The 24,284-nt window shown below is 37.0% G+C and overlaps 1 protein-coding gene across 1 annotated transcript in view; it reads right to left on the bottom strand.

Moving 5' to 3' along the window:
* LOC127416130 (protein PALS1-like) overlaps nt 1-24,284 on the bottom strand; it is a 46,162-nt gene that overhangs the window by 18,877 nt on the left and 3,001 nt on the right. The window contains exons 2-12 of the mRNA XM_051655282.1: nt 19,588-20,006; nt 19,243-19,451; nt 17,165-17,242; nt 11,137-11,262; nt 8,973-9,134; nt 8,754-8,831; nt 6,676-6,859; nt 3,745-3,813; nt 2,490-2,561; nt 1,653-1,820; nt 1,193-1,395 (exon numbers count right to left, since the gene is read on the bottom strand). Coding sequence (XP_051511242.1) covers nt 1,193-1,395; nt 1,653-1,820; nt 2,490-2,561; nt 3,745-3,813; nt 6,676-6,859; nt 8,754-8,831; nt 8,973-9,134; nt 11,137-11,262; nt 17,165-17,242; nt 19,243-19,451; nt 19,588-19,894 — 1,656 coding nt within the window. The 5' untranslated portion in view covers nt 19,895-20,006. The remainder of the gene's footprint in view (nt 1-1,192; nt 1,396-1,652; nt 1,821-2,489; nt 2,562-3,744; nt 3,814-6,675; nt 6,860-8,753; nt 8,832-8,972; nt 9,135-11,136; nt 11,263-17,164; nt 17,243-19,242; nt 19,452-19,587; nt 20,007-24,284) is intronic.

Consider the following 24,284-nt stretch of genomic DNA (forward strand, 5'->3'; position numbering starts at 1 on the left):
CATGTCAACGAAAATCCTAGATCACCGTGAGTGCGACAACGATAACATGAGGTTCGTCATCATCGCTTGTCGATTGGACTTTATTACGGTATTTTTATTTATCGTAAGTTCTATTTTGCCTTTTCTATTTTGTTCGGTTATCTCAGAAAAAAACATTGCAGTATTTACCAAATAAAGCTCACAGAGAAGTAAATAGTGTGTCATTTTTTAATAAAACAACCTGAATTAAGCATTTTGTGGCTGCAGTATTGCAGCAGGCATGTGATGTTTTTTAATTTTTTTATTTATTACATTGTATAGTGTATATATTAAGTCAAACATGAACAAAATGTACCATGGTACTAACATGTTTTTTTAATCAGTAAATGTACCATGCAGGTTCTATAGACAACCTTGATTTTTAAAAATGTGATTACCAGGCCTGGAAAAGTTATGGTAGTTAACAGTTAAAATGTATTTTTTGTAAAAATAAATAAATAAATAAAAAATAATATATATATATATATATATATATATATATATATATATATATATATATATATATATATAATTATTATTATTACAAATGTAATATATTTAAATATATTTTTATACATTTAAAATATATATTAAAAATATATTTAAATATATTTTTAATAATAATTACAAATACATTATATATATATATATAATATATATATATATATATATATATATATATATATATATATATATAATTTATTTGTAATTATTTTAATTATTGTTACAATTTGTTTTTATCATTTAGTGTTTCTTACCTTAATCTTTCAATTATATGTAATATATATTTTACTGTAGAATTATATATATATATATATATATATATATATATATATATATATATATAATTTTTAAAATAATAATTACAAATAAATTATATATATATAATCCAACAGTAAAATATATATTACATATAATTGAAAGATATATATATATATATATATATATATATATATATATATATATATATATATATATAATTTATTTTTAATTATTTTAATTATTATAATTTTTTTATCATTTAGTGTTTCTTACCTTAATCTTTCAATTATATGTAATATATATTTTACTGTAGAATTATATATATATATATATATATATATATATATATATATATATATACTGTATATTATTTATTATTATAAAAAAACAAATTAAAAAAATTCAGTATTACCCTGGGGTGCAGGCACAGCACACATATTTTCCCAGAGTTGATGACCTGCCGGACTGAATCTGTGTTTGTGCCGTAAAGATTCTGGTCAAACTCGCCCGACTCGATGAATTTCCCTGCACTCATGTCAGATTCAAAGTTCTGCCGTGACACAAAGTGATATTCCCTTCCGTTCACTTCGTGCATGCGTGGGTTTCGTGTGGTGTCTGTAACGTTCAAAATCACATCACATACCACATATACATCCTAATGTTTGAATAAAATAGTAAAATAGTAGATTATCCATTAAAACATGTCTGTTTGTATGCATAAATTATTGGATGAATGTATGACCAAGTTTTCTTAAATATGCAATTATTTGCTCTGTTCCAAAACCTAGTGAGCAACCTACATAGGCAGCATTTTAAGACAGCATAGAGAATGTACCTCTAAATTAGCAAGATTTAGAAAAGTGCAATCTTACGTGGAACAGCGCCGGTGAATCGGGTGGGCTCTAAAGACAGCAGTCTCTGTCTCAGCTCATCATGTCCACTGTTCGGTGGACCAATCAGGGCAATGGGACGCTTGCGATCAGATGGCTGGTGGTATAATGCCACCTCCTCATAGGTCAGAATATCTTCACTGTAATGTTCTAATATGACAAACATTAATGACTGTTATTAGTCTGGACAAATGTCCAATATACTGTATATTTGTTTGATCAAGCAAAAGTAGTTTGGAAGTCTATCGTTTTGATATGGAACAATTTAACATGCACCAAAATATCTATGAAAGATGACATGAAATGCCATTGCAATCCATTTAACTTCCATAATGTGACCTATGTGAGTGAAACTGTATAGTAAATTAAAAAATGTAGTATGGGACTTGACTTTATGATTGGATTGTGAAAATTAAAACACTACCCTAATACAATCTGTATTGTATGTCTTAACTTGTATAAAAAATAAAGAAAATAATAATAATTTTTTTTTTAAAAATGTATAAAAAATATTGTAATAAATGTACAAAAATATACTGTTAATATTTTATAAAATGTTTATATAATATAAACATTTAATATTTATATTAAAAAAAATATAAAATAATTATAATAATAAAAACTAGATTATTCTGGGACAGTGAACCAAGTTTGATATTATTTAAAAATGAATTTCCCCACTAATTACAGACATACAACAAAGTTAAAGCACAAAACTGTTACATGACTTACAGCATTCAGTAAATCAGAAAGAATAAGCAATGAGATTTTTTTTAATTTGAATAATATGAATTTGGAAGATAATGACATCGTACTCACCAATAGTATTTCTGGGGTTATGCAAGAGATTTTTTCGTTGATTTTTATTTTTTCTTGCACACCAAAGTTTCCCTAAGAAGAGAGTGAACTCTTTTATTAATAGCACAGAGGTGTGAATTCAAATGAACAAAAATAGTATTAGCTTTCCACACAAAGATCAGAAATATCAAAGTAGGGTACAACAGGACTAAAGGAATATTAGCTTTTTTTTCTGGTTACAAAGTGTATCAAGATTGAAAAAAATAACATTCTTTTTATTGAATATTGATGGAGCAACATAATTTGTGTGAAAAGAAACAATAACAAAAGGTTGTTTTGGTTAAAATTCAGTTTTTTAAAAAAGGAGGCGAGGGGGCTACACTTGGGGTAAAAGACCCCCAGGGGTTCAAAGTGATTTCGTGTAGATATCAGGGCAATAGTTATAGTGCAAAATTTGTCAACTTATGCAAATAATTTTGAGACTGCAAGATTTATTTCTGAGTAACAAATTAAGATAATGCTTATTCAAAATAACAATTGTGCACCATTTTCTGTTCATTTCAAACATCTTGAACAAAACTGAAAATGATAAATAAGTATATTGTCTCCAGGGCGTGCTGAGCGACTCCAGCCAGGTCTACTAAGCAACCAAATTGGCCCGGTTGCTAGGGAGGGTAGAGTCACATGGGGTAACCTCCTTGTGGTCACTATAATGTGGTTCGCTCTCGGAGGGGCGCATGATGAGTTGTGCGTGGATGCTGCGGAGAACAGCATGAAGCCTTCACACGCGCTAGGTCTCCGCGGTAACACGCTCAACAAGCCATGTGATAAGATGCGCGGATTGACGGTCTCAGACGCGGAGGCAACTGAGATCCGTCCTCCGCCACCCAGATTGAGGCGAGTCACTACGCCACCACGAGGACTTAGAGCGCATTGGGAATTGGGCACTCCAAATTGAAAAAAAAAAAAAGTATATTGTCACAAAATAAATGTGATCATTTCAGGGATTTTCATTAGCTGCATAAATTTGCAACATTTTAAAATGATTAAATGTTAGATAATTGCCTCAAAATCAACCTTTAGACATTACACACAACGATCTCATGGTTCAGGAACATTTTGCAGTATATAGTGACAAACATGTGTTCAGGAAAGTGCTGTGGTAGTTTTTGTTGCCGTTTAGTGTTTTGGTCGAAAATGTTAGTGTTTGTGTCTCTATGTGAGTGTTTGTCCAGGGTTTTCATAGGAAGGTTTCAGACAGACAGGTTGCTTTCACCTTTTTGTTCTTGATTCCGATCTGTAATGGTTTTCTTCATGGCTTCTCTCAGCTGTTGAAAGCTCTTCCCTTGAGAGAACAAACAGCAAATGGTTATAAATGAGATGGCTTTGTGAATAAAATGACCAACCACTCTTTGATTTGCTTTGACATGCTGTTTATGGGTGGGTAAATCTGAAATCCATGATATTACAATAATAGAGCGCAACGGTGCCCGCCCACTTTTTTAGTCGTTTGGGTTCCGGAAGTATTTTTCCCATTCATTTAAAATTTCCCATACTTTTAAAAAAATCCTCCATTAAAGAATTGTAAAGCATGAACCTAACCAACCAGCTCCGAGGTGAATCGCAACATTACAGACTTTATTTTAAGACAAAAATAACCTTCTTTCATGAGGGCACGGACTACAATCCCATGAAGCATTGCGAATTACATAATTAAATATAAAACTATGGAAATATATAAAACTATAGATATTAGGTTGTTGATTATAAGTATAGACACAATATAGTTTACATTTATTGCAAAACATTCCGATAAACATATATAAGTAGTTTGAGAGTGCAGGGAGATCAACTTGTTTGCATTATTCAGAGTGCGTCATGGGAGTGGGTGGTCGCTTCCGGTCTTATTTTACAGGCTTTGTTGGCCACCTCTGATTGTTTTTTTGTTTTTGTTGTTGTTTTTTTTCAATTAACATTTTGTATTGATTCAAAAATACACAACAGAGAAAAACACATACACATCGAATCAACATTTAACATTTAACCCCCACTAATATCCCTCCCCAATCACCAACCCCACCCTAACCCCCAGCGAACACCCCTGTGGTCACATATAATAATACACACACACACACACACACAAAAAAAAACAAAAAAATATAATAAACATATATAATTAAACTAAACTTCTCTCTCCCCATCCCCTCCCCGAGAGTCCCCTAAAAACGCTAAATAATTACCCCATTTCCTAACAAACAAGTCCCCAAACCCCAGCCTCCTTCTTGCCACCTCCTCGAAAGCTGCCACCTTCCCCATCTCCGCACACCACTCTGGAAATGATGGCACTCCATCTGACTTCCATCCCCTTAAAATAACCTGCCTACCAATCATCATACTGGTCAGAACCCAATTTTTGATGACCGCCCCATCGCCCAAAATACAGAGTCTGGGGCAAAGTAAAATATGAGTGCCCAAAACATCACACATACAACTCTGAACCTTCAACCAAAATTCTTGGATCTTAACACCCCCAAAAAACATGGGTTGTGTTCCCATCTTCTGATTGGCATTGCCAGCAGGTGGGTGTGTCTTTAAGGCCAAGCTTATACATTCTAAAGGGGGTCCAATAGAATCGATGTAAAATCTTAAATTGCATAAGGCGCACCCTTGCATCTCTAGATGCAGACTTGACATTTTTTAGAATCGTAACCCACATTCCCTCCTCCAATACCAAATTAAAATCTTTCTCCCAAAATCTCTTGATAGAAGTTAGAGCTCCGTCCCCCAGACTCTGAATTAACAGGGAGTAATACACTGATGCCTCATGACCTTTTCCAAAAGCAGTAATCACCTCTCCCAGAGTATCTGCCGCTTTAGGGGTGTATGCTACTCCCAAAAATAATACAGAGCAGGTGGTGCAGCTGTAAATACCTATAGAACTGAGATCTGGGAATACCAAAATGTTGAACAGCCACCTCTGATTGTTGAATTTTTTTCTACTGGACCTCTTGTTTAACAAGAATTACGCTATTGAAGACAATTTTTAAACAATGAAGTTTAAATAAGACGGGTGGCTTCAACAGAAGCATATACCATCGATAAACAACCTTGGAGCTCAAGGTAGGTCTGTCCTTAAAGGTTTAATGAGTTAGCATTGAAAATCAATTCATCTATGGAAGAAATTAATGGGATTTTTACTTCCAGAACCAGACTGTTGAGCTCTATAGAGTGGTCTGGAATAACTCATTCATATAATGTTGTTCTGCAAACGGCTGTACAGAAAACATCTAAAATACTGTGGAAAATGTGCGTAGACTTGAACTCCCATCCATTCAAAAGAAATGAGTATCTCGATATCGATCTTTTACTCTATGCGCTAACCCTCTACAATGCAAGTAAATCACTACCAAATTTTGCGCAATGCATCAAAAATGTCTATGATTAGCCACTGGCTGGTAAATGTTCAGATTAGTAGTATAGTTAAGCAGTGAGATCCTTTCACTGCGTGTTGAGTGCATACGTTTTATTTGACTCGTTCAGTGTAATGTGTCCAAAGACGAGATCCACCCAATCTATTTGTCATTGAATAATGTCTCTTTTAATACCGTTTCTGTTCTTTATAGTCAGTCGTTGTCAAAAACACCAAAATTAAAACATTTAATTCTAATCACACATAGCACAGATGCGGTAAAAAAGCTGTTCGACTCCACTCTCCATAATATGCGCTCAACTGAAACACTTCTGTGAGACGCTCGCTGAACTGATGCTATTCTAAAAGAGACAGTACTGTTTTAGCACTTATTCTATATATAAAGGCAAATACTTGTAAATAGTACAAGTTATGCACGTAAACATTAAACATGTAACAATATACTGTATATATACAAGTAATAAAATATATGCAATGTAAAGTCATATAATGGAGAACATGGAATTTGTACATTTTTGAAAAGCTACAATGTGACCAAAATGATGAAAAATTAATGATGAAATCAAATTTGTATAATTAATATTTTTTGTAATGTACCAAGTTAGGAGGTCCCCTGTATAATTAACAGCATTAGCTGAGAGATCATTGTTTTCCTATGTAAGCAAAATGGACTTGTAAATGAAATATACCCAAATGAATTGGTATTGAATCAAATCGTGATCGATATCAGGGCTTGTGATTCGGAATTCATTCGATACATTGTTCTTAGACACTGACCAGGTATAAGACCAGCGAGGGGCTTCTGGTCTTCATCTCCATCCCTGTACGCCTGCCACCAGTCGGGGTCATCTTGACTAATGACGTGAAGGACGTCTCCCTTTCGGAAGGACAGACCCAGCTCTCTGCACGGCACGTATCGGTCATCAGATGGGTCATAGTTAAAGTTTGCCTTAATGTGCATCTGAAAACACAGAGATGTGAACGATATATGCAGAAACTGTTCCAAACCCTAGTGAGCTGACTACCTAGACAACATTGTTGTCTCTGAACGAAGGCTGTTCAAATTAATTCGCAAAGTTATACTGCCTCGTAAAATACTTTATTTTGGCCTAGTTTTAAGACAAGTGATACATGTATACTTCATAGATAAGACAATTCCAGACTACATTGCAATGCATCCAGGGATTTTAACCCTTCCTTGGTCTTAAGGGTCAATTTGACCCTTTTGAATTTGTAACACTGATTTAAAATAACTTTAAGTTATCGGCCTGAAACTTCATGACAACCTCCACAGAGGTGATCTGAACCTGGCAATGTCGTTTTTAGTTTTATTTTATATATTTATACACAAAGCTACAAAAAAAGTCCCTACTTTGTCCTTAAGAGTCAAATTGACCCTTTTAATGTTAAATTTCAAAAGCTTGTAATAAAGGCTCTGTTTGTTCTATCTCTCTACTTTTGATCTTAAATCATCCGTCTATGTGCCAGCAAACACAAGAAATGATATTTGTCTCTATCACCTTCTATCACAATAAACAGATCTGAAAGGCAGGGGGAGCCCCAACTCCGCCCATAAACATCGTCTTTTTTGAGAAGGCTCACAATAAAATTTTAGAAAAGTTCAAAATGTTATTATAAGAACACTCATACTCATAATTTCACACACACAACACATAAGTACATACACACAGACACCCACAAACACTCATTGAAAACAGACACAAATGCAAACAAAATATTTTCTTAAATATTAATTTGTTTAAAAGTTTATTGAATGTTAATTCAGTGTTCATTATATGTTTATTAAAAATTAAACATGTTCAGATGAGATATAATAAACAAATAAACACCTTTTAAAATAAGGAGAATAAATTCAAATTAAAGTGATTAGTTATTAGATTATTTTGTTCAAATAATCATCAAAAAGAGTTTGAAAGTGAAATTGGGAATATAACAACAATCTCATGTCTACTCCAATCACTGCTTCTGTAAGCCCCAAATAGCCACAAACTCTATATCAGCTCTTACCTTAGGTTGTTTTCTACAAAATGAGTCTATTTTTGCTTGTCTCTCAGCTTGTCTGGGTAAATAAAAAAAATAAAAATGGTTTGAATATGTTCCTGAATGTTGATGATAAAATGTTATACATCATTGCAAACCTGAGTATCATAGCTTTCAAATGACACAAAGATCACATTTGTCCATTCAGAGGCCAAGATATTCCACAAAATATGAGGAAAGGGCGAGGCTTTCCAAAAAACACAGGATGTCTATGGGCAGAGTCACAAACCACATTGGGGTGCCCCCGTAAAAAAAGTTTTTCTAGTGTTTGCTGCAGGCCTGGCTCCCGCTCTAAGGGGTGGGTGTAGGTGTAGTTCTCAAGGTGGGCCAAGTTCACGATTGGGTGGGCCAGACCCACCCAGGCCCCCCTGTGGAGCCGGGCCTGGTTTTCTGCCATCTAGTGGAATGATCTAAGACTAAAAGTAGGGAGATCGAGCAAACAGAGCATTTATTACAAGATTTTGAAGCTTTTTTGAACAAGATTTTTGAAGCTGCTTTGGGGCGTCCCCTTCCTTTCAGAACTATATATTGTGATAGAAGATGACAGAGAAAAAGTTATTTTTCTAGTGTTAACTGGCACTGAACAATTTAATATCAAAAGTAGAGAGCAAACAGAGCCTTTATTACAAGCTTTTGAAATTGAACATAAAAATGGGTCAATTTGTCCATTAAGGGTTAAATATAACCGTATGTAATAAAAATCATAATCACTGTGCTATAGTATTTTTTTTTTTATAGCCAATGATATGATAAAACATAAATAAAACACTTACAAATTAAAAAAACATTATTACCACAGACTGAGTGTGAGTGGATATTTTGTTTTGAGAGTTTGGGATGAGTAGAAACATGAGAGCCCCGTGCATGCTGGACTAGAGACGACAAAGACAAAGAACACAGAGAGGAAAACAGATGTTAGATATTAAATCAAGCAATGATTGCAAAATCAGTAGGATCACAGGATGAGAATGTGCTTGAATGTGTTTAGGACTCGTGCAAGTGTTGAATCTCACTAGGATGTTGTGAACATCATTGACACTTTTCCCACGAATCGGAACATTGTTGATCTCCAGGATTTCATCTCCTTCACTGAGCAAACTGCTTTTCTCTGCCGTTCCACCACTAACCACCCGACTGACGATCACCTGGTCATGTTCATTTCGAACAGTCACACCCTGATCACACACATAAACAATTATTCGCAATAGGTGTGTCAGTATTGGCATATTCCATGATTTGCACTCATTCCGCATTATATAAATGCCATCTTTCATCTGTAATAGTACTCAACATGGGTGAATCCCACATAAACATGTCCGGGTCATATTTCACCCCAAAATCAAAGAGGGAAAAAATTATAAATTATATTTTGCATAAAGAAAATCTATAGTGACATTCTACTTTTGAGTTTGTCTTTTAATTCTCATTCATTTCAACCATTTTTCAGTACAGTAAATATTACAGTTATGCAATTATTTTCATATAAATGAGCATGAATTAAAAGACAACAAATACTTACATGATTCACAGTTTAATTTGTATTTTTAATTTTTTTTGTATAATAGTAAAACTTTACTTTTGCATGACTGAACACAGAAAAAAAAAAAAAAAAAAAAAAAATTACAGCTGCAAATGTAAACTGCATGTGATAGTGATGTCCGATTTGCAAATAAATAAAATCTTTTGATCAGTTTGGTTCTTTTGAATCGGTCAAATCAGTTGAAAAGCTGCTTGAATGATTCATTTTGTGAATTTGAATCATAATCACAAGGGGAACCCCAGACAACGTGCCAGTATTTAATTTAAAATCAGCATGAATTAAAAGAAGTATAACAAACTCTAACATGATGTCTAAAAAACTTGACAATTAAAAAAAAAAAAATTATGTACATGCTGCCGGAAAATCCAGCTTAAGCTGGTAGCCGTGTTTTGGAACATGGTAGCTGGCCCAAGCTGGTCCAAGCTGGTCATGAGCTGCCCCAATTTGGTCATGAGCTGGTTCTTAGTTGGTCGACCAGCTACCATGTTCCAAAAACCAGCTTGACCAACTTGAGCTGGAATGACAATCTGGTAGCTGGTCTAAGCTGGTCTCCCAGCTTTGACAAGATAATGACCAGCTTGGACTAGCTCATGACCATCTAGAAACCAGCTACCATGTTCCAAAACACAGCTACCATCTTAAGCTGGATTTTTCTTTTACTCAGACACATTTCTCCAGAACCTTTAATTTTGCGACTGAACACTGTAAAAAAATAACACAGATGCAAATGAAAACTGCAATCGGATCGGTGATAGTGAGTCCCGATTTGCAAATGAATTGTCTGAATCGAATCTTTTGAACAAAGTCTGAATGATTCGTTTCGTGAATCGATTCACAAATCAAGAGGGTAAGCCCAGACAATGCAAAGATGTACAACAAATACTAATATACTTATATTTATAATATATAAATACTTAGTTTTATATATATATATATATATATATATATATATATATATATATATATATATATATACGAGAATATGGGGGAAATGTGCTTAAATGTAAACATCAATATCACAATATTTGTTTGTGATATTTTAGTCTTAGTCCTAAAACAGATTTAACTGCATTAAAATTCCATTGCACTCTTTATGCAAAATATAATTTCTATTTTCGTTCTTTTGATTTTGGGTTGAAATTATGACCTGGACATGTATTTGACAAGTTCTGTGAGATTTCCACAAATGTGGGTGAATGACAAATAAAGATATTCAAAAAGGTTTTCATATAATAATAATTTTCTTTTAAATTAAACTGTTTCACTACTTAAAAATAATTGCCACTCTACTTAATTTCAAGAATTTCAACCTTTTAATAAGACTTTCTTTACAATCCAAGAGTTACACAATCTAGACATTTTTTACTTTACCCCTCCCCCCTCCCCGCCCACAAAAAATATAACATTTCATTTTAATTCAGAAATTGAAAAGAGTAGTGTTGTATTCAAGCCAGTGTCTGCATGAATGCCATTTTAATGTATTGTTGAATTAATTTTGAATTAAAATTAATAGATTCAGACAAAAAAAATAAAAAATAAATAAGTAACACAAATGCAGAACGGCCTTTTAATAAGGATCAGTAAGATGTTTAATGCCGCCCCTCAGGTCAGTAAATGTGAATAATTCAGGCTCGTACCAGAGGCATGTCAAGAGTTTTCTCCAAACACACCAGTTTTGTGGTCTTCCCATACTGGCTCTCGGCTATATTAGACTCAACATCAAACTCCTGCTCAGCAATACAGTCATGAGCTTCCATCAGAGCCTGTAGAAGAACCAGAGACATGGAGAGATTTGGTGAACTGAGATGTCAGAAGAATGGTGAACACGATCACACAGGAAGTCGACATGTTGCTACCAAATGTTCCAGTACCCTGAAATCGACCCCATTCTGCAAATTTACCGATAAGCGCCATCCCTCATCAGGAATTTTTGCATCAATTCAGATACGTTTACCTTTTCCTGTTGCGCTACTGATAGTGCCTTAAGGCACGGTCACATTTACCTTTGCGTTGTCACAGTAATCTCAATGGGAATTCCGCGTGATCATGAATTCCGCACAGTGGACTTCCGGTGGCGAAGATTTTGCCCTCGAAGATTTTGTGTGGAGTTCAAGTTTAGTGAACTCTGAAAGGTGAATTCGCCACGTTTACCAAAAGGAAATTGCTTGGTTTGGCAGTGACCTCTGTGTGGGCGGTGCTTCGCACACAATTACACTGAATATTCACAATGGACAAGGATATCATTTTAGCGGTGAGTTTCTTGTAACTTCACTCTCACAGAGTATAAAGTGCAGCATTTAAAAGAAGCTGCATAGTTTTTTGGTTTCACGCGCTGGTTTCACACATGCTCAACATCCGCCCACGCCTTCTTTGCCTGTGAAATTTAGCTGTTTGAAGGTAAATGTGAACGCGCCATTAGAGATGCAGGTTCCAATGGAAACCAAGAAGTAAATGCGTTCACATAAACAATGGAGAGTGCGATTCGGATGTTGCATTTTTGCTGTAAAATTGTATTTTTACTCACACTAACTGTTATTGTTCATGTGTTGCACTTGCTATAGTTTACTTTAAAGGCTGAGAATATTCCGGGAATAATATAAGCTCAAACGACAGCATTTGTTGCATAATGTTGATTACCACAAAAATTAATTTCGACTCGTCATACTTTTTCTTTAATTTACAGTGAGGCACTTACAATATAAGTGAATGTGGCCAATTTTTTGAGGATTAAAAAGCAGAAATGTGAAGCTTATAATTTTTTATACCATGCTCTGTTCGAATACTTGATTCTGATTGGATGGAATGCATGCGTTAAAACTGTTTAATGCACAGGTAGTTCCAGTCAGTTTTAATCACCGTTCTATATTAATGCGCCAACTCTGTTGTTCTCCGTTATTAGATATTGCAAGAGTTTTATGCCTCTGTTGAAATGACCTCCGGACGTGAATATAGTCTCAGAGCTTGGATTAGCCATCACATCACAAAAAAACATCATCAAGTCATGCAGTGCCATCTTAAAATAACGGTGAAGTGCTAAAGGAAACACGGAAAAGACAGCAGTGTTTATCAGCCTCGTATTACTCACCCAAAGAGCTTGTGAGGAAAGTATGGATTTACATTCAGCTGTTTTGCACAGAGGGAGAGAGAAGGTAACCGGGACCCATTAAATGCATCTTTTGCTGTCCAGCCGGCAAGACGAGGCAAGCCGAATTATACTGTAATATGAAAAACATCATCTGAGCTAACAGCTAGAGGGCGCCACATGATCGCACATCGATTACTGAAGCTCTGAATGAATGGAGATGGTTTTATAACACGCAGTCTTTTACTGTTTTGTAATTGTGTAAGGTCACAGTCTACAGTCTACAGGTTTGGAGCATTTTAGATGATTTTCTCCTGATCATGAACAGTAAGTGCTACTTTTACAACTGTCACATCAGCAACACTGGTTTCTCCTCATAAATGTGAAAATGACAAAGAACAGGAATGAAATATTACAGGACAAGTTTGAGAACAACTTCATCTCCACATTGTACTTTAAATCGTTTAATGCACACTTAACCGTGGATTATCCATTACATAAAAGCACTTACATTAATTCTTCTGTTAAATCTCACGTAAAGTTGTTAGAATTGTAATTTTTACAGTCATTTTAGGGTTTTAGGATTTGTTGACATTACATCATCATGGTAACGCAGTTGTAAAACTTGCTTTAACTTTACACTGAAAAGGTTAGTAAGTGATTTTATCACACTAAAATAATGTTAACATGCATATTGTGTATCTCTTGTGGCTATACTTTTGAAACAGTGAGTATTTTAACATTTACAGATTGGCTTCATTCACATCCATGTCTCACTGTAACCCAGATTTTTGTTTTTGTTTTTTTTAAGAAAAGGAGGGACAATTCAAATACAATTTTTGTGGTAATCAGTATTGTCACAAATGCTGTCGATTGAGTTTAACTTGTATTAAACCCGGAATATTCCTTTAAAGTTGCTGCTTTGACAAATTGCAATGTTAAGTCCATCACAATATATATATATATATATATATATATATATATATATATATATATATATATATATATATATAGATATATATATATGAAATAACAATCAAAATATTATTTATGTATGGGTTTTTACAATAGGTTATTTCTTCCTCTGACCTGGGGGGCCCCCTTGGTTGTTTCACCATCCAACTTGGGGGGCACAGGGAAAATCTAGGGGCCAATGCCCAAGGTCACTAAAGACTTAATTTACACACAACAACAAACAATTAACATTCTTTCATCCCATCAAGCAAACATTCCTGATCGTTTGGTTTCACAGAGTCCACGTACTGCAATGCATTTAAAACCCTTCAGTCTTAAAGCCTTCCACTACAGGATTGCTTCTTTACCTCATTGACTGTGACAGGTGTACCCTACCACACGATTAAATTCCCCTGACCAAATAAGTCTGTCATTCCCACACTGCCAAACTCGATGCAGGGCTTAACTTGAACGCACACCCAATCCTCCATAATCTCCCCACTACGCAGTCAATCACCTCTTACCTTGTCATGCGTTCATACGTACAGCAGAAAGAAATACTGTGCCGTGCCGCTTTAGATCCCTACTGTAATTGTGGTGAAAGAAAACAGTGGGTGAGCAGAGGAAATGTGAATATATTTGGGGGAGGGCACTAATCTTTCGCCCTGTTCAGTGGGATGTATCTATTTCTAAAGCCGTTAATTGGATTTAAGCGGTGGTGTGTACAAATAGTCACATGGGGAAGTTATGGCTTTCATGACCTTCTCAGGGTTTCACTTGAGGCTGAACATGTTAGACAACAGATCTTGACAGGTCTTAACCCTTTGATCTAAAGTACGACTGATTGGTCATTTGTGTGCGTGATCTACTCACTTTTATTTTTTTGCATCATCATGCCATTGTAAACTGAGTTTTTAAAGGCAGCAATAGCTGCAAAATGAATTCCTCACAATACGTTTTCGCTCCCTCACGATTATTTTGGTTTCTCTTACAATACCGTTATCCATCCCTTACAAAAACATAACCATGGTTTTACGACAGTAAACATATTCTAACCGTGGCATTCATAGTAAAAACATAATAATAATACAGGAAAACCAAAACTATGTTAAGTATGCTTTTTTTTTTTTTTTTTTTTGTCTTTTTTAAAACATGACCTTAAGATAATTAATCATGGTTTCAATATAGTAAAACTGCAGTTACCATGACTGTAGTAACTATTTTTGTGGTAAGAACCATGGTTTTAAAAACTATGCTACATGTACTACATATTAACCATGAAGACCTACAGTGCACAGGAAAATTTTTATTGAATATTAACTTACATTTTGGTCTGTTTTTAACCCGAGGCTTTCATACGATTTCAAAAGATTTCAAATATAGGCATATCAACTGATTTTATTGTCATTTTGTGGACCTGGCAGTGTGAATCATCATCCATTTGTGTTGTATGGAAAAGAGCACCGTGAACATTCATCCAAACTTCTCCTTTTGTGTTCCACAGAAGAAAGTTGTCAAATTAGAGTGAGTACATTATGCCATTCATTTTGGGGTGAACTAACCCTGTCAAAGACGAGGTCTTGGAATTCAATATTTGAAAAGCCCAGTCTCACACCCCACACCCACTCTGACCTTCACCTCACACAAACATCAACACCTCCTGCAACCACCCTTCTTCCCCTCCTGCTACTCAACCTGCACTTAAGATCTGTGAAGAGGATGTGTGCTGGGTCTTCTGAACACAAAAGACAAGAAAAGCACAGGGACCAGATGGTGTTTCACCCACTTGTCTAAAATCCTGTGCTGACCTGCTGGACCCCATCTTCACACAGATCTTCAACAGATCACTGGAGCAGTGTGAAGTTCCCTGCTGCTTCAAACGCTCCACCATAATCCCCGTCCCAAAGAAACCCAAAATAACAGGACTTAATGACTACAGACCCGTTGCTCTGATATCTGTGGTCATGAAATCATTTAAGAGACTGGTGTTGGCCCACCTGAAGCACATCACTGGACCCTTTCTGGATCCCCTTCAATTTGCTTATTGAGCAAACAGGTCTGTGGATGATGCAGTCAACATGGAATTGCTTCACATCCTGCAACATCTGGACAGACCAGGGACATATGCAAGGATCCTTTTTGTGGACTTCAGTTCAGCTTGCAACCCCATCATCCCAGCTTTTCTCCGGACTAAATTAAACCAGCTCTCTGTTCCCACGTCTATCTGTCAGTGGATCGCCAGCTTTCTGACAGATAGACAGCAGTTAGTGAGACTGGGGAAATTCACTTTCAGCACCTGTACGATCAGCACTGGTGCCCCCCAGGGATGTGTGCTCTTCCCACTACTCTTCTCCCTCTACACAAATGACTGCATCGTCAAGGACCCCTCTGTCAAGCTCCTGAAGTTTGGAGATGACACTACTGTCATCAGCCTCATCCAGGATGACATTGAGTCTGCATACAGAAGGGAGGTTGAACAGCTGGCTGTCTGGTGCAGTCAAAACAACCTGGAGCTGAACACGCTTAAAACAGTGGAGATGATAGTGGACTTTAGGAGGAACACCCCAACATTGACCCCACTCAACATTCTGAACAGCACTGTGGCAGCAGTGGAGTCATTCAGGTTCCTGTGAGAAAGGCACAACTGAGGTTATACTTCCTATGCCAGTTGAGGAAGTTCAACCTGCCACAGGCGCAGCTGATACAGTTCTACTCAGCAGTCATTGAGTCTGTCCTCTGCACTTCAATAAATGTCTGGTTTGGTTCAGCTACGAAATCAGACATCAGAAGACTATAAAGGACAGTTCGGACTGCTGAGCGGATTATTGGTTGCCCCCTGCTCTTCCCTCAAGAACTGTACACTTCCAGAGTGAGGAAAAAGGCTGGAAAAATTACTCTGGACCCCACTCACCCAGCCCACTACCTCTTTGAACTGTTGCCTTCTGGCCAGCGCTTCAGAGCCCTGAGCACCAGAACCGTCAGGCAAAAGAACAGTTTTTTCCCTCAGGCTCTCCATCTCATGAACAGTTAAAACTGCCCCATTGAGCAATAATTATGGCAATACACAGCTTAGTCTATTTATATTTATCCAACATATCCTACCTCTTCTGCCATTACATTCCCTTGCACTATCTCTATATAACAGATTTGTATTTGTACATACATATACAGTATATATATATAAAATATAAAATATTGTCTTACTGTGTATTTCTATATATACTTATATTTTCTTTTCACTTTTTATTATCACTGTCTTGTGGTTGTATTGTTGTATTGTTTGTGCACTGGAAGCTTCTGCCAAGACATTCTGCTCATTCTGATTCTGGAATATCTTTACTCATGCAAGCAAACCAAACAACTACAAAGGGTCTTTGGGTTTACAGTTTCACACCCAGACTGTTGTTCTAAAGCTCTGTGATCACTGAGAGTCCTTTTTGTTCTTCTGCCAAAGATGCCCATGTGCCAGACACGCAGTGTTTCTAATCCAACAAATTGATTAAACAAACATATAACAGCATTACCTGCATTTGTAATTAACAATCAGTATCATCTGAATTATTTTCAAGCAGTTTTCTGAGTTGAATCTTTCAACTTGATAATTTTTTTCCAGTCAGAAGGTCACTTACCTTTAGGTGTAGTGAATTTAACAGACCTGTCAGTTCTGTGGCTTCAGTCTGTTTACTGCACTGAAGGACAGTCTCCACCTGAAGACCAAGAACATGAGTAAAGCACATTGATTAAAGGAGCGTCAGCATCACATAACATTAGAATTTCATCTGAACAGCAATTTTTCATGTTTATGATGACCTCATATAGGGATATATTACCTCATAAATCTTTTAGTCTTTTCCATTCAGTCAGTATTGCAAAATAAACCCAATAGGTAGAAGGGATTTATTTTGTGGTCTTCAGCGAATATTTTGAGATTTTTATTTTTATATAAGTGATAGAATGGTGCAAATATATATACAGTATATATATATATATATATATATATATATATATATAGATAGATAGATAGATAGATAGATATCTGTATGTAAGCCAATGGAGGATTACAAACCCAACCACCAATGACTTTGTCTCACTTTGTGCTTTAGTACAGATCAACCAATGACTCACTTCCAAACCCTAGCAAGATGCCTTGCTGTCTTGTCAGCATCCTAACTGTAAGTGTACCTCCTAAGTGACTAATTTGAAACACAGAATGCTCTTTCATGGGCAGCAGCTCCAAACACAAACAAATAGGCATTTTGTGTGTTAGCATGTTCCTATGCTAACAACATGATACTCAAATAAGCATGAAAACGCATAGCGCAAACATATTGGATTGCCGTCTTCATGAAGGATACTTATGCTGAGTTTAAAATGGCATACTACCATACTACTCTTACTATTTCTGCCATAGATTTACTATTTCTGCCATAGATATGTATTAAGAGTAGTTTGCCATTCTAAACTCAACCATGCACTGTCTTAGGCCACATCCACACAACTATGTTTTCGTTTTAAAACGCATTGATTTTACTACGTTTACGCCTCTCATGCACTCTGGCATGCCGTATTCCTCCTCTGAAAATGGAGACTTTTGAAAATGCTCTCAATTACCATATACTTTTGAAACTAAGAGTTTTTAAACTTAAACATATTAGTGTGGACACGGCCTTTGAATTTGGCCAAAAGTGTGTTTTAGTGTGGATGAGAGGAGTAAGTGTAGCGAAGTTAATGAATTTTCAAACAAAAACTTATTACTAAATAGTTTTTGGTTGACCACTTTGTTTTCAGTTTGGATGTGGCCTCCGTTTTCAGTTTCCTAATGTCATAATTTTCCAAAGTATGCGGTAATGGAGAGCGTTTTTGAAATGCTTAATTTAAAGTGGAGTAAGACGCTTTTCTAATGTGGATGAGAGATGTTAATGTAGCCAAATTTTTGTGTTTTCAAACAAAAATGGATTAGTATGGATGTGTCCACCGTTTTCAGTTCCCAAACGTCATTGTTTCCAAAGTATGCAGTATTGGACAAAATTTTCAATGTGCTTCATTTTCGATGGAGCGAAACGTAGCGAAATAAATGCATTTTCAAATGAAATCATATTACTAATTAGTTTTTGATTGAAAACTCAATTTTCAGTTTCCTAATATTATCATTTTCCCAAGTATGTTTTTGAAACGCTCCATATTTGCAATGACACAATCGGCAAGATCAGTTTTTTTTTTTTATATTTATCTGATGCCGAACAATTTGTCTAAACATTTTCAGAGAGAATTTGACATGAGGTGCAGAGTGAACAGTTTAATTACAAAGAAAAAAGTTTGCATATGTGTGTTTAATCACATCACAGGCCTCAAACTTTAAATGTTGATTTTGCATTGATGATACAACCTATGAAGGATCATACACTGTCAGAAAAACATAGCAAAATTGTGCCTTAAGGGGCACAACAGCCTGTCACTCGGGCTGCAACCTCAAAGGTACACCCACGGTACTTTCTTTGTACCTCAAGGTGATAATATGCACCCTAGGGACTGATACGGTACAAATATTGTACATGCCGATTAACATGAAAAGGGTACAGTGGGTGTACCTATGAAGGTACTGCCCAGTGACAAGCTGTTGTACCTCGAAAGGTAAAATTTTTCTGACAGTGTATCCAGCGGAAAACAGGACCAGGAAATGCAGTGTCAGATCCGGTGTCAGTCGTACCTCGTCTCTGAGCTGTTGAGCTCGTGCAGTGAGTGGGTATGGAGGGAAGAGGCATCTCATACTCAGAGCCACGCTGCGGTGCATACTGAACGCCTTCTGGAAATCACTCTGCAGCAGAAGCTCCATGAGCAGCTGAACGTCCTGTTGACTGTCAGAATCAGTCAGACGCTCCTGCAGATGCTGCAGAGATACAAGTAACTCTTCTAGCTCTGAGAGAGAGAGAATAAATGACCGAATTTTCATACAGTATTTAGGTGAATTATTCATTTAATAATGTTGCCTTTGCAATGAATTCATCATTGCATTGTCTGAATGTCTGTATTATAATCCTGTAGTGTCTCTCACCTGTTGTAGTCTTGTCTCCTGATATTGACTTGGTTTCCATGGCAACATCCATTCCATCAAAAGTTGGATTATCGATCCCCTCATTGAAGCTCTCTGCCAGCTTCTTGAGACACAGGGAAGAGTTGAGATTGTCCTGTATGTGTTCACAACCCTCCTCCTCACTCTTCATCAGTTCCTCTGGACAGTCTTGGATGAGTTTGGCAGGGCTGTCCACGTTCATCTCAGTTTGCTCACCTGTGGCTCTGCCCGTGCAGTTCCCACTGTCCGAGTCCTCTGACATGGAGCCATTTAAGTGTAATGATAACATGGCTTTTTAATAGTGAAGATCACCACATTAAACTACATGTATGAGACGAATGGAGCTCACTTTGAAGGGATCATAACTAGAGGCGTTGATGCAGTTTTGATTGGTTGATTTCCTGAAACACACACCAAGAGAAGAGAAGCCACAACTTTTTAAAGATGTTTACAATTGTTCAACAGTGTTACAATGTATTTCTTTATGGCACAAAAAAAAAAAGAAAAAAAAGAAAAAAAGAAAATGGTTTCTTTGTCTTTCCTAGTACAAATATCTAAACATTATTATATTAATATACATTTACTGTATATGAGCAGCAAAATAGCACCAGAAATTAAGATTTGTTTTCAGTGCATATATCTTGAATACATTTTGTTTAGTTCCATTGGTAAATTTGTTTCTCGTTTTAGAAATAAAATGTAAATACAATTTTGCTAAGACAATTGGGGAAAAAAAATCTGGCAATTGACGAAAATACATGGTAACACTTTGCAATTTTGTTCTATTTGTTAACATGAGTAAATGCGTTAGGTATCATGAATTAACAACGAACAATATTATTTTACAGCATTTATATCTTTAATGTTAATTTATAAATATAAATATAATGTTTTTTTTTTTTTTTTTTTTTTTTTTTTTTTTACATTAACATTAACCAAGATTAATAACCCTTAAAAAAATCTAGAGTTCTGGCAATCTAGCCGCAAACTTGCCACTGATCATTTTCACATGCAAATGAGCTTGTGATTTGCTGCAAATGTTTGCCAGAAGTTTGCAGTTCTTCACCGGTAGTGGTGAAACTGCAGCAAACCTTTGGCAACAATGGACAATCTACCGCAAGTCTGCCGCAAAGTTCATTTGCATGTGAAAATGCAGCAAGTTTGCAGAAAATTTGCCTTGAACTCTCGATTTTTGTAAGCGAAGTGCTGAAAAAATATTGTTTATTGTTAACAAATGTAGTTAACTAATGTTAAAGTTTTAACAAATTAATTATATATTGAAAGTTTTTCACGGTTTAGAAATATGACAGTTTGTTGTAATGGATACCATCAAAACTGACGTTTTGAAACCACTGAAAGTGCTAAGCCTAGTTACCAAGTGAAATGCTAGATCAAATACTAGTATGGCTATTAATAGTTATTCATAACTTTTACATTAGAAAGTAACACAAAATCATTTTCATTTTGTTCATGTGTATGATTCATGGGCTGCAACTGATTTTAAATTGATTTGTTTTGTTTTCATAGAAAATGTGATTGGTGCTTGGCCTTGCAAAATTTGCCACCATGATGCTCGGATGTTGTGGGTGATTGCCAGGTAATTCCTATGTTATTATTAGGGTGTTCTAAGTGGATGTTAGCATTTTGCTGTGCAGTTGAAAAGGTGCTCTGAATGGTTACTAGCACACAGCAAAGTAGTTGCTAGGGTGTTCTGGGTGGTTTCCAGGGCTTTGCTATACGATAGCTAGGGTGTTCTGAGTGGTTGTTAGCATGTTGCTATGCACTTTAAAGGTGCCCTGAATGGTTACTAGCATACAGCAAAGTAGTTGCTAGGGTGTTCTGGGTGGTTTCCAGAGCGTTGCAATGCAGTTGCCATGGTGTTCTAAGTGGTTGTTAACACATTGCTATGCCTTTGCTAATGCGTTTTTCTTAGTGGTTATTAGCATGTTGTTTTGCCGTTGAAGAGGTGTTCTGAATGGTTACCCTGGCATTGCAGAGTAGTTGCATTGGTGTACTGGGTGGTTGCCAGTGCATTGCTATGCGGTTGCTATGATGTTCTAAGTGGTTGTTAGCACATTGCAATACCTTTTGCTATGGTGTTCTAAGTGGATGTTCGCATATTGCTATGTAGTTGAGAAGGTGTTCGGAATAGTTGCTAGCGCAATGCTTAGTTGCTAGTGTGTTGTGGGTGGTTTCCAGGGCATTGCTATGTGGGCACGCAATGCGATGGGAGAAAGGTGCCTCAGGTTGTTCCTGGCAGGGTACAGAGCTTTTCAGGCTCCATACGGTTAGGATTAGAATGGGGGTGGGGTTAGGGCATCAGCTGCCTACCAGGAACAAACTGAAGCACCTTTGTACAATGGGCGCAGTTACAGTGGTGTTCTAAGTGGTTATTAGCATATTGCTATGCACTTGCTAAGGTGTTCTGTATGGTTGCTAGCACGCTGCTAAGTAGTTCTATGGTGTTCTGGGTAGTTTCAAGGGCGTTGCTATGGATTTGTTAAGGTGTTCTGAGTGGTTGTTAGTGTATTCCTATGCAGTTGAAAAGGTGTTCTGAATGGTTGCTAGTGCACTGCTTAGTTGCTAAGATGTTGTGGGTGGTTTCCAGGTGTTCTACGTTGTCGTTAGCATATTGCTATTCAATCTCCGCTTTCTCCCTAACAAAACGGATGAACTACATCTCCTCACCTGTACAAACAAGGACTTTTCCAACTCTGCTGTCTTGTGCTTAACAGAAACCTGGCTGAGTGAAGTTATTCCGGACAGTGCATTACATCTGCTGGGCTTTCAGCTGTTCAGAGTGGATCGCATTGTGGAGTTAACGGGGAAAATGAGAGGTGGTGGAACATGCATTTACATCAATGAAAGTTGGTGTACAGATGTAACGATGTTAAAGAAGATGTGCTGTCCTGATTTGGAAGCACTCTTTATCAACTGTGAGCCTTTCTATTCACCGTGGGAGTTTTCTTCGTTTATTCTGGTGAGTGTTTATATTTCTCCATACGCGTGCGTGAATGCAGTGCTGCAAAAGTTGGCTGATCAGATCACAGACACGGAGAAACAACTCCATGACTTACTTATTATTACTCTTGCCGATTTTAACAAAGCCAACCTCACCCATGAACTGTCAAAATACAGACAGCACATTACATGCCCCACCAAGGACAGAAATATACTGGACCACTGCTACACAACACTAAAGGATGCATATCTCTCTGTCCATAGAGCAGCTTTGGGACTCTCCGATCACTATCTGGTTCATCCTCTTCCAACCTACAGGCAGAAACTAAAATCAGCTAAACCTGTAGTAAAGACTATAAAGAGTGGACCAATGAAGCAGAGCTGGAACTACAAGCCTGCTTTGACTGCACTGATTGGAGTGTTTTTGAAGCTGCAGACACCAATCTGGACGAGCCCATGAGATACTGTTACATCATATTTCAGTTTCTGTGAGCAATGTGCATTTCTACTAGGACTTATTTAACATTCAACAACGACAAGTCATGGTTTACAGGAACACTCAGACAGCTTCGTCATACCAAAGAGGATGCTTACAGAAGCGGGGATAAAATCTTATATAATCAGGCCAAAAACACGTTTAGGAAATTAAAGTGGCTAAAAGAAGCTACTCTGAGAAGCTGAAAAACAAGTTTTCATCTAACGACCCTGCATCAGTGTGGAGAGGCCTGAAAGACATTACTAACTTCAAGACACCATCCCCCAACACTGTAGGGAATCAACAACAGGCTGACGAATTGAATGTGTTTTACTGTAGATTTGAAAAGCCCAGTCTCACACCCCACACCTGCTCTGACCTTCACATCACACACACATTTACACCTCCTGCAACCACCCTCCTCCCCCCTCCCTGCTTCTCAACTTGCACTTAAGATCTGTGAAGTGGAGGTGTGCCTGGTCTTCCAGAAACAAAAGACAAGGAAAGCACAGGGCCTAGACGGTGTTTCACCCATTTGTCTAACATCCTGTGCTGACCAGCTAGCCCCCATTTACACACAGATCTTCAACAGATCACTGGAGCAGTGTGAAGTTCCCTGCTGCTTCAAATGCTCCACAATCATCTCTGTCCCAAATAAACCCAAGATCAAAGGACTTAATGACTACAGACCTGTCGCTCTGACATCTGTGGTCATGAAGTGATTTGAGAGACTGGCGTTGGCCCATCTGAAGGACATCACTGGACCCTTTCTAGATCCCCTTCAATTTGCTTATAGAGCAAACAGGTCTGTGGATGATGCAGTCAACATGGGATTGCATCATATCCTGCAACATCTGGACAGACCAGGGACATATGCAAGGATCCTTTTTGTAGACTTCAGTTCGGCTTTCAACACCATCATCCCAGCTCTCCTATGGAGATAAATTAACCCTGCTCCCTGTTTCCAAGTCTGTCTGCCACTGGATTACCAGCTTTCTGATGGACTGGGGAAATTCACTTCCAGCACATGAACGATCAGCACTGGTGCCCCCCAGGGATGTGTGCTCTCCCCACTATTTTTCTCCCTGTATACCAACGACTTCACTGCCAAGGACCGCTCTGTCAAGTTCCTGAAGTTTGCAGATGACACTACTGTCATCAGCCTCAACCAAGATGACGATGAGTCTACATATAGAAGGGAGGTTGAATAGCTGGCTCACAGGGTTGGGAAGTAACGAAATAC

This window comes from Myxocyprinus asiaticus, chromosome 25, assembly GCF_019703515.2.
Source record: "Myxocyprinus asiaticus isolate MX2 ecotype Aquarium Trade chromosome 25, UBuf_Myxa_2, whole genome shotgun sequence".
Classification (NCBI taxonomy): Eukaryota; Metazoa; Chordata; class Actinopteri; order Cypriniformes; family Catostomidae; genus Myxocyprinus; species Myxocyprinus asiaticus.